Genomic DNA, 12,284 nt, shown 5'->3' with positions numbered 1-12,284 from the left:
TGAGCGAATCGGCTGACACTCTCATCAAACAAGTTAAGTATCAATAGAGACCAAAAAATTATATATATATATATTATGAGGAAGGAAAACTTTCACTTTAGGGTCCGTACTGCAGGTGTCGCTGAGACTCCTGGCAGTAGCAGACTAGTGATTATAGTGCAGAGCAAATCAAAGAATAACTGTATACCATCTGCTTTTCCATTTCACTCTATTTATCCTGCATATTTTAAAAGTCTAAATAAAAAATCTTTCTTAAAATACATATTGTAATTTATTATCTTGCTATAAACTAAACGCTTTTTGTTGTCATTTACCAATATCACACTATGTTCTTATGGTGCTGAATGCGTTGCATCGTTTTGTACAATCACAGATCATTTTTTGGATATGTCCTAGAAATTGATCAGAGGTACCCCTTAATATTACTGACATACTCCTCAATCTTTATCAGTACTGTTTAATTTTGTAGCTTCTTGAAATAATCATGATGTTTTTCTGGCCAATTCTTTGAATCATGATTTTGTATTAATTTATATCTGATTTTATAGAGCATGTAAATATGTTTGTTTGTTTGTTGTTTTTTTTTTTTTTTTTTGGATAAATGCCAGAGATCTGACAAAAACAATGAATCAAGTGAAAATATGAAAATAATTTGAATTTAGATGATATTTTGTGTGTGTATATAGAATTCTCTCCAGACATATCCAATATTTTTCCTTTAATAAAATGTCATGGCTCACAGCCAGCGTCTGTTATGATTTAATATTCATGCACTGCTGCTATGAATGTCATTACAAAATTATTTCAACATATTTTAATTATATTTACTAATGCGTCACCTTTTACTAACATTTTTTGCATGGGTTGTGTGGCGCAGAATTCCTTGACAGAATCATGAACGGAAGTAACTTCAAGCTATATTTTCATAAATATCTTGATGTGCAGTTCTATAGCAATGCTGGCTGCTGATATCCCATGCAATGTTCCAGCCTGTAGAAATAGAACAATGTCTGACTTTGTTATTCTAAGTCAGTGGAAATAACTCTTTTGACTCTAAATTGAAATGAAATGTGACAGAAAACCGTGAAGTGATGCTAGTATTGCTAGTAAAACCTGTAATTTTTTTTCTCTTCATTTGTTTTTTTTTAGTGAAGTTTCATAAGAATAGACATGGTATTTTTTTTAATATTATGTGATTTTCTAATCTGGACAGCATCTGTAGCAGATTAGAGAAATATGTTTCTACAGCTAAGATGCCTTGGGACATAGTTTGACTAAAGAGTATTGTTATTTCTTTTCAATTTTTCTCTTTTTTTCTTTTTCTTTTTTTTTTAAACTTCTTCATGATTTCATAAGCCAGTATCAGTTTGAATTTTTACAACATCTGAACAGAAAATACAAGATACTATAACTGGGTTTAGAAGAAGCTTGCAGTTTGTCTCTCAGAACAGTGGTTCCCAACCCAGTCTTCATGTACCCCCTAACAGTGCAGGATTTAGGGATTACCCTGTTGTATGTAAAGTGTTTTTTTTTTTGTTTTGTTTTGTTTTTTTAAAAACACCTTAGACACAACTGGATAATCCCTAAATCCTGGACTGTTAGGGGGAACCACTGTCTAAGAGGAACACTTAGAACTTCCATGTCACGTAACCGAGTTTTACTTGGTCAGTCCCGCGGAAGCACCTCTAGTGGCTGCCTGTAAGAAACATACTGGGGGTGAATTTAGGCCTACAATGCAAACATTGATGTTTCTAAAAAGCTGCAATGTTTTACATTGCAAGGTTAAAGGGACACTCCACTGCCTAAATAGAAAAATAAATTAAAATCACTGTTTAGTAATATACCGCAATGGCAACATCCATGTATTTAGCTATGCCTTTTTTTTCGGAAAATCGCTTGCAAAACATGCATTTCTCTTGTCTGCTGCCTTTGCCAGCTCTCCGTTTGTAATCTCACCCAGACTCTCTGGCTGCCCAGTCACAGGCTTCCCAATTCAGCTTAATGAGAAGTCTTAGCAAGGCAGGTGCCCTGGGCAATGGCTGCCTCTTGAGTTTAGCTCCACTGAGCTAACCAAACCAGGAAGTAATAGGACCTGTTGTCTGCTTGAATGCCACAGGGGGCATTTCATAAAAGTATAAATTTCCATTGAAATCTGCACTTTTTGCAAAATGGAAAAAAGAGGACAAACTCTTCACACACACAGATTTTCAGCAAGCTAAATGGCTTTAAGGTTCTGGAGTGCACCTTTAAAAGGACAGGCCCACAACACAAATTCCTCTTCATTAATATGAGGAGATCTAAGTGATTTTTAGTGTGCTTTTAAGGATTGGGTAGACGGTAGAGCCTTTTGTGTAAAAAAAAAAATTAAAAAAAATTGGTAATTAAAAAAAGGAAAACATAAAGGCAGGGATAGCTTATATAGGATAGATGAGAGTAAAACTCACGAAAAAATATGTGTCTGGAAATGAAGGAAGAATGGGTTTTTAGGAAGAATGGTTGGTTAGTGTCATGTAAAGAATAAGAAAGATGATATATTTTTGTAGAACTGTATTATTTGAGGTTACAGTGTTACTTTTCTTGCCAAGCAAGATTTTTTTTATTTTTTTTTATCAATTGGGTTTTATGTGACATTAATTTTCTACTTTATAAAGTCCACAGACTTTTCCCTAAATGGAGATTTGTTTTAACTTTTTCGACACCTCAAGAATTTTCCAGAATTTGTTCAACTGCGCTGCGCCTGTAAATTTATTGGCTAAATGTATGGGTGCCAAGTTTAGTTTCAGATATAGAGTATTATGCTTTAATTGGCACTGTGCCTAGTGTTGCACTCCCCAATGCAATGTGTGCAACGTTGGAATGCACGACTGGATTGAAGTCACCTGCAGGAGACCTTGATCTAAACACCAACAAAGTATAACATTATGTTTATATAATTACAGGGGTTCGAGTTGTAATATATAAGGATATATGGTGTCCTCGTGCAATCCCCTGTGATTAAATAAACTAAATGTTATACTTTGTTAGTGTTAAGATCAAGGTCACCTGCGGCTGATTGCAATCCAGTCGTGTGTTGCCACATTGCACACATTGCATTGGGGAGTGCAACACTAGGCACAGTGCCAATTGCAGTATCCGCAATGTCATCGGCGTAGAGTTTACTCTAGGACCAGTTATCAGTAATGTCACATTTTGTCATATTCACTGGTGAAGCTTATATAGGCTGGTAGCAGCACACTTTTCAAGTGTTGGTATTAAACACACATCGGCACAGCTACATAAGGCCCAGGTTACCTTAACTGAAATCTAAAGCGGGGTCTTTATTTGAGTGGTTCAACCTAATTTTTCTGTTTTAATGTTAGTCAGTCTCATGATGCTCTCTTCTACACATTGATGAACATTGGTTGTTTATTTAGTTCTTATTTTGTAACTGTGTTCTTTTAGAACAAAAATATGGACTTTGCATTCCGTACTGCTAGAACCTTGTTTTGCACATTTGCTACCATCATAGTTAATTACAGAACATTGTTCTCTCGAGGTTTCAAAATACTGATGTTTTTTAATCAAACTGCCAATTCTAATGAGACAAGATAGCATGCAATAGGCTTATCGTTTATTATTGTTTCAATAAGAGACCTGATGTAACCTTGATTTATGAACATTTTTTTTCTTTTTTTTTTATCATTTTGCATTATTAATCCTAGCTTGTGGTGTTCTTAGTTTTCCCTGCAGAATTACAAATGTGCATACGTTTAATATGTTTTCCTTAGTAAGTATTTTTTTTCCCTTTTGTTATAACATTCCACATTTTTAGAAATCAAGAGAAGAAGGGACATCTGAATAAATGCAAAGTGTGACTCGGAAATATAAATATATACATTGAAAAGATACAAAAGGGTCAAAGTTATTACATTTGTGTAAGCGTGTTTATTAAGAATCAGACGTCTTGTGGATGTTGTACATTTTTATCAAGGCATTCTTGTATTATTAGATGACCGTAAAAACATGTACAAACCCGATAGTCTTTGTATAAGATAATCTGTTTTGCTCTTTCTTTGTGCCATGTATAAAAGAATGTATTTTGCTCTTTATGATGTACAATATATTTAATGTGGTCATGATTGGTGTTGCTTTTTAATAATTAACTGCGTCCCTGGTAGAGTATATTTTTCAGAAGATTTGATTATTCGCCAAGTAATTTTTATTGAGATCTCAGAGAACCGCTTCTCCGCTGACGTGAAGATTTTTTTCCAGTTTGGCTTTTTTGGCCTCAAATTGAAATGCACTTTGCATTTGCATTGCATTCCCAGCAATTCTAACTTTTGAATGTGTCAAAGTTGAGACCACGACTTTAACAATATTGTTATTGCTCATATCAATGATCCAAGATTATTTTTATCCAGGAGACCTAGTCCCGTTGCACCATTCAACTTTTGAAAGGCCAAAAACACCATCACCATTAACCAGGCTTATCTGTATTGTGCATGACTTTACCATAACGAGACTTCTTAGTGTAAAGAAATTCTCCGACATCTGGCCACTCCAGTACATAATAGTGTGTTCTGTCTCATGATATCCCTAACTGTCTGTTATTCTCTATTATGTGACTAATGGTTTGCAATCTTGCTACAGGTCAGTGCAAAGCATCCAGGAGAAGTATGTAATTTAATGCCTAAAATGTAATATTTTGATATGTGTTGATTAACCTTATGATGTGTTCTTTTTTATGTTCTGTAGGTTATATTGGTTTCTGGCAACAAATTGACAAGATACATAGAACCATGTCAACTAACAGAAGAGTTTGGTGGGAGCCTCACTTACGATCACATGGATTGGCTGAATAAAAGGCTTGTAAGTAAAATGAACTAATGTTATTTGTATCAACTGCTATTTGAAAGTTGAACGCCTTAAGGACACGTGACGGAAATTTTACGTCATGCTTGCTTTTTACGTCCAAGCTGTGGTCAAGACTAATAAAGTCACCCAGACCACTTCATGTCAATGAAGTGGTCTGAGTGCAGTGGTCCTGTACTTTTGTCCTACCAATAAATACTATTTCTATTTATTTATAATTGTATGTACATTTTTCTATGGAGAGTAAAAATTCACCTCTGTTGAGATTGTTATGGTTGGTGAGTGTCTAGAAGCACAGGACTTTTATTTTAAGCCCCTGTATAAAAACCTACATCATTTATTGATTTGGGTTTTTCGTTATTTGTTGCTCTGTAAATGCATTTTTTTTTTCCAGACTGTTTCTATTCATGAACATTCACACAATTCAGACAATTGTTAATAAGAAATATCATTTTTAAAATATAGACATTTTTCATCTAGCGCATGCAATTATTTACCTGGAACATCTTCGAATTGGCATTCACCCTGTGCCGTCTAACACAATTCTCACTCTTTGTGTGAAATAATCATGTTTTTGCATCCTAGGTATTTGAAAAGTTCACAAAAGAGTCTACATCATTGCTGGATGAGTTAGCTGTTATCAACAATGGAAGTGATAAGGGAAACCAGAATGAAAAGGAGAGGTTTGTGAAATTAACTGATTGTACCCAACTTGGTCTTTTTAAGCCGTACAATTTCAATTCTCCTGTCTGCATCTGTGCATTCAGCCATTCTCCTAAAACTGACGGGGAGCCACGCCATTATATTTACACATCTATTGAACCAAAGTCTGAAAAGGTTGGACTGTGTGTACAAACAAAAACATAATTTTAACCTCCACCATTGCAGAGTAGCTATGGTTGATCTGCTTGTCAAAACTAGTTGTGTTTTCAATAGCATTATATAAATAAACAAAAAGTCATATGTGTTATGTTTGGCATGCTATATGGCAAGGTACAAAGAAAAACACCGATTGGGTTTGGAAGGATTTTTAAAAAGTAGTTTATATGTCTGTCTGTCTTCCATCCCAGTTTGCAATTACACGAGTTCCTATATTTGTTCTTTTATGGATAAGATGGTACATCAATATGCATCATGTCATATAACCATACCAAAAATCCTCAAGTATTGAAAACATGATTAAAAAAAAAAAAAAAGTATTTTTAATAAATTTCCAAATGGCCAATAGATTTGTATCACAAATTGGATATCCTAACAACTGTAACATATTGTGAATTAGTTTGGAGGAGTCGCCATCTCTAAAAAGGTATTCTGGACCATTAACTAGTCTTAATTAAATATAAGAACTTGTAGTATCTATCAATAACAATTATGTTATTTATGTAAATAATACAGCTGATCAAATTATGAAGAGTGTATGCTCACAGGATGAGGCTGGTGGCAACATAACCCAGCCAGGGTCTCGCCTCTCCAGCCATGATAAAATGCTTGAGGAGGAGGTGGCAGTGGCACCTTTAATGTCCTTTAGTGCAGTGATATTAAACGACAAAATAGATGACTTTCAAAACAGATGACAAAGATAAATTAATAGTGTAGTATATTTTTAAAACCAGGAAAGTAAGACGTGCACTAAAACGTATAAGTGTAAGTCTGAGATTGTTTTGACCTGAAGGGTACATGACCACTTCCCATCAAGTTACTTACCTGCAGAAGTGTTAAACCAATAATCGAAAGTTGCTCTCTTTAGAGAAGGCACTTTTGTTCATGATAACTAAGAGGAAGGGCTCTGGGAAATGAGCAATGATATTATGTTAGGGAAATGTGTACAGTAAGAGCAATAAGGATATGGAATTCTCTGCCTGAAGAGGTGGTTTAAACAGCAATTGGATAAATACTTGCAAAAACATAACATACAGCGATATAATTTCTAATTAGTGGGGTAATAGTTGCTTGATTCAAGGAGACATCTGACTGCTATTTTGGGGTCAAAAAGGAATTTTTTCCTAGTTTGTTGCAAAATTGGAAGCGATACAGACTAGGTTTTTTTTTTTTTCCATTCTTTTGAAACAACAGCAAAAAATGTGAGGAAGGCTGAACTTGATCGACGTAAGTCTCTTTTCAGCTATGTAACTATGTAACTCATTGATGTATTATTATATATTTATATATTTACATTGGTAGTTTGTCTATATGACTTATGTATTATTATATATCTTAAAACAAAAACTATTTAAATTTTTTGAGCTCAAGCACACTTTCGTACATGCTTATTCTCTAGTCTGTTCCTTACTTTTCTTTTCCTTTCTATTTTTTTATCATCAGCCTACATCAGTAAACTAGAAGTTCTTTTAAAACTTTTGTATTTAAAAAAAATACACTTTTTATGTAAGTCTGCTTGTTGCTTTTTTTGTTTGTGTATCAGATGGTTTTCTCCTCCCCTGTTTGGACTTGAATCTATGTAGTTTTATGTAGTATGTTTTTCCTTTTCCCTTCTTTACCATATAAAACGGGTTGTGATCTCTCCTGGTATTGCCGGGTCACTGTGCAACAATTTACAGAATTCTCTGCTAGCTTCTGTTGAGCTTTGATTCCTTTCAGAAGGTCCAGAAGGATTTTGTAAATACTTGTGATACATACATTCTGATTACAGGTTTCATTAACGTGTTATTCTCCCATCAATGATCACAGTGGATAACTTTGGAAATAGTCTAATAACATTATGTCAAGTATATTTAAAAAAAAAACACAGAGTACCTAACAACCAAAACCTTGTTACATCTTTACAAATATACATTGTAACGGTTCTCTTGGAATCTATGTTTGCCTTCCTTATTACATTGTCATTAATTAGCTGTCAACACCAAGCAGTATCACCTCGAAAACTGTGTTCACTGAATACCTGTTTGTATGGTAGTCATGTATGTGAAAGATATGAACTAAAATTAATTTTTATTCCTACTAGTGACAGTTAAAATAATGGATTTATGTTTCTGGTATGTTTATAGTCGAGATGTTTTGTTGTTTCATGTTACAGCTGTCACTATAATTTATATTAAAAATATATATTGACGCAGGCACTTAAGGATAAAAGCCAAAATCGCAGTTTTATATAGAGCAAAACAGCAATGTTTCGACCCAGCAGGGTCTTTGTCAAGCTACCACAGTTTTACAACCATGACCTATAAGTATGGTGCATAATTAACAAAAAAGGGCTCCAATCAAATGAATCAACTACATATAATTGACAAAAATGAATATATTCAGACCCAAGTAAAAGAAAAAGGGCGTAATCGGTTAAATCCCACAGTATTCACATTGTTAACCCCTTAAGGACACATGACATGTGTGACATGTCATGATTCCCTTTTATTCCAGAAGTTTGGTCCTTAAGGGGTTAAACAAGAACTCCCAAATTTTACAGTATAGAAAGGGTTAACTTGATTTAATAAGAGAAACCAACGTTGTGGCATATGAAGATTAGCAAAAATTGATCAAGATATCCCCTGAAAATGACCTCATTTAAAAACTCAATGCTTATCATATGGTCTTATTAATTTGTGAATTTATTTATTTTTAAGGAGCATGGATTTCAATTATCTACCCTCTGTTGACCCAGAAACTGTTCTACAAACTGGTAAGAACGTCTTCTGACTTGTAAAGCAACTACATTTTCATAATATAACATTTAAATCTTTAAAATAAACAAAAAATAAAATTAAAAGACACATACCGTATATTATTGCCTTTAAATTGTGTATCCTTAAAATGTATATAGAGGATGAATAATGGTGAATCACATTATGGTTTCTGGAGACATCACAATATACAATGAGACCAATGTTCAAGTGGTTTATGAATGTCTTAAGAACACTGAGATTGCATTTTCATGTTTCCATGTAATACTCAACACTTCTTTGTTGCATCTATTTTATGCTATATGTTGGTTTTTTTGTTTTGTTTTTGTGTTAAGGATTAGGTTTGCTATCAATATCAGCTGCTACCTAGGACAATAACTCCCACTAATATTCCTGCTGATGGTGGCAGTCAACTTGCGTTTTTGCAGCAACAATGTACAGATGATATCGCCATCTGTACATTAAGGGATCTAAAAACAGGATCTATTAAATACATACTTTTATGCATATATATGTTATAAGAACAGCTAATGTGAATTTTTATACATTGACAAGCCAATCCCAAGCAGTTGTGTATTGCTGTTCAAACCTTTATTGTGACAATCGATTTTTTTAGGAAAAAAACATGTTTGTGCTAAATAGGTTAAAACTAAAAGTGTTGCAGGTTTACTCACATGTTCCCAGTGACTCAAGCAGTCGCATGAACACACTTTCCCAATTAATACTAACTTCCTATTCTAAATCCAGCAAACCAACAGTGAGTTATGTAAAAAATTATATTTTGTAAGATTCACCCGATAAAAAAAAAAAAAAGACTTCAACCATGAATTAAATTTGAAAGAATAATTTATTATAAATAAAGAGGAATTGTCACACCCCAAGATTTGTATTATAATGTTTTACTTATCCCCCTATATTCAGTAAATATGTATTTGAGAGGTGTGAAAAAGAAATGGAGAAATATATACCTTTTTTTTCTGCCACTATACAACTCCATCTTGACTTGACAATTCCATCATTATAAGCGGTGTCATTTATGTCTGGCAAACAGCATCAAGAAAAATACATTTCCATTGCCCCTTTTCATTTACAATGTTTGGCCTTGTCTCATCAGGAATATGATACCATTTGTCTAATCATTTATGTAACTTTAAAAACTTAAATTAGGTTTCACGTGAAACTGACAACTACTGTTATTAGCATAGTCTTGATACAATTTATTTAGAACTAACAGGACTGTGTTTAAGGAGGGTAAAATAAAGAAGTAGGGGGATAGGATTTTTTTTTAATTGGTATTACTTTATATTGTGAATAATTAAGTCATTTTAATACTTTTAAGCGACACTGTAGGAACCCAAACCACTTTAAGTCCTTGATGTGGTCTGGGTGCAGTGTCCCTCTTCCCTTAGCCCTGCAATGTAAACCATTTAAAGTTGCCTCCAGCTGTGATGTCCATTCCCTCCCAGGAGACAATTGACTTCTGAATTTTCAGATTCAGGAAGCACGGAGTGCCACTGGGCAAGGGCGCGGCTGATTGGATGAGAGCGGTCAACTGATGGTTTCGGCCAATCATTGACTTCCCATTCACTAAACTAGCTTGAGAAAGGTGCATACTTTTTCCAAGCCAGTTTAGTGAATGGGGAGTCACTGTTTGGACGAGAGCATCAGCTGACCTTTCTATGTGGGAAGGTCTAATTTATGAGCAGCAATTGCCGCACATGCGCATGAAGCTCCCCGTGATGATGACAAAGGAGGAAACGGAGACAGTGCCAAGGGACCTTGGCGCTGGTATAATGTAAGTGTAAGCTGGTATAATGTAAGGGGGGGGGGGGGGGGAAGGGAGGGCGGGTGATCCTTTTACCGCTGTAGTGGGGACAGACGAATATTATATTGTTGGGAATACAGCTTTGTATTCCTAACACAAAAGTGTACTTTTAAGTGGCAGTAGAGTGTATAGACCCAATAACTCTACTTTAAAAAAACAAACAAAAAAAAAATGTTATAGCCCTCTGACCTTTTTTTTTTTTTTTTTTTAAAGAAAAGCCATGTTTAATTATATAAATCTGTTTCATAGTTGTCTCTGCCTTGATTATTTTGACTGTTTCACAAATTTGCTGAAGTAAGACCTCTGCTTTATTGGCTTCAAATGATTTAAGATGTTTAGAAAGAATTGTGTTCTAAATGTTCTAAGATGCTTAGAGGGAGAGTTCACAGAATGCCTTGGAACTTTTCAGTGTCCAGGATTTGGCAGTAAGGGAAAGCCAGATGCAGCTCTGTGTATGGATGTCTATTCTGTGCAGGATGTCTTTTAATGTGAAAGAAACACCAGGCTGTTCATGTGGAAAGATAATGAAAGCTGTCCTTTCAGCAGGCCAACAAATAATTGTTTATAAGTCTGGTACAAAGGCCAGTAGCCAGATGAAGCGTGCTGTGTGATAAACTTTACATTGGAACAATTTACTACTCAACATCTTTTCCCGAGATCATTTTCTTTTTTTTTCTTTGTTAAAGACACAAAAAAAACAACATGCAAAATGGCAATATAACATGCCTGATTCAATAAACTGTTTATGGGTGGCACGGGCTGATTTTATGAAAGGCAGCTCTGTGTTGGGTGGCTATAAAGTATCAATTAAGAGGGAATTTTAGTTCATGGCCCTGTTATCTGTGTGCAGTGTTGTTCACAGAATAAGGTAACAAAATGTAAAATTAAGTTGTATACATATCAATCTTCACTCTAGAGCAATACCTCAAGGCACTCCTAAATAAATGATTTAAAAGCATGATCACTGGTTAATATTGGAATGAATATAGCGTGATTGCTTTGTTTGCTAGAAAAGGTATAAAAATATGTGCATCGTTTTACTCTCTTGTTCATGACACAGCTTCTGGTAACACGGTTTGTCGAAGCACTAGTGATTGGGTAATACTCAACATTATGCACACTCAGCATATGCTCAGAAACACAGAAGTTCCCACTCATGCTCGGTACAACAGCAGATGACTTTCATCCTTACATTTATTTCTGTAGTGGAAGCTCATTGCAATAGCGTGTGATGGGATGAGTTAGCAAATGCATGTCACATCCTGTTACACTCACGGGCTTTCTTCACAGTTTCTTCGATATGGCTTGGTAATTATAGGACTGTGCTACCGGTACAGGTGTCCAATTTGTCACCTTGCTATTGATTCAGCATTATGTCTAGAAAGAACCAGTAATATGTAATGTTTCTTTGTCTTTAAAGGAACACTAAAGGGTCAGGAACACAAACTTGTATTCCTGACCTTATAGTGTTAAATCAATCATCTAACACCCCCTAGCCAACATTGCCCCCTAAATGTATTAAAATCTTACTTTTATTCAAGTCTGCAGCTGCTGACTCTGCCTCTGATCTGCCTGCTTGGATAACCTCATCAGTAGTGATTCTCTGAGCCAATAACAATGCTTCCCCATAGGATTGGCTAAGACTGTCAAGGAGACAGATCAGGGGCAGAGCAAGCACAAGCCAAACACCTCTAGTAGCCATCTGAGGAGTGGCCGGTGGAGGTATCCCTACGTTGTAATGTAAATACTGCAAAAAGGCTGAAGGGAATGATTATACTCACCAGAACAAATACAATAAGCTGTAGTTGTTCTGGTGACTATAGTGTCCCTTTAATATCATTTTACTTCATTTGTTTAGTGTAGAATGTTGTGATTTGATCAATAATTTATATGTGAAACATTCGGTTTAAATATGACTGTAGCAGTCTTAAACAGACAACTGCCTAAAAGGTTGATATGTTAATTACCCTTTA

General features: G+C 34.9%; 1 protein-coding gene across 2 annotated transcripts in view; it reads left to right on the top strand.

Annotated features, from left to right (window-relative positions):
- The window catches only part of SESTD1 (SEC14 and spectrin domain containing 1), a 130,929-nt gene that overhangs the window by 89,299 nt on the left and 29,346 nt on the right, over positions 1-12,284 (top strand). For both annotated transcript variants that reach the window (XM_063428674.1, XM_063428675.1), the window contains exons 6-8: positions 4,735-4,848; positions 5,437-5,534; positions 8,430-8,485. In XM_063428674.1, the coding sequence (XP_063284744.1) occupies positions 4,735-4,848; positions 5,437-5,534; positions 8,430-8,485 (268 nt within the window). The remainder of the gene's footprint in view (positions 1-4,734; positions 4,849-5,436; positions 5,535-8,429; positions 8,486-12,284) is intronic.

The sequence above is a fragment of the Pelobates fuscus genome, chromosome 8 (assembly GCF_036172605.1).
Source record: "Pelobates fuscus isolate aPelFus1 chromosome 8, aPelFus1.pri, whole genome shotgun sequence".
In the NCBI taxonomy this organism is placed as follows: domain Eukaryota; kingdom Metazoa; phylum Chordata; class Amphibia; order Anura; family Pelobatidae; genus Pelobates; species Pelobates fuscus.
The sequence above is the reverse complement of the archived record's forward strand: the minus strand, read 5'-3'. Positions and strand labels throughout refer to the sequence as shown.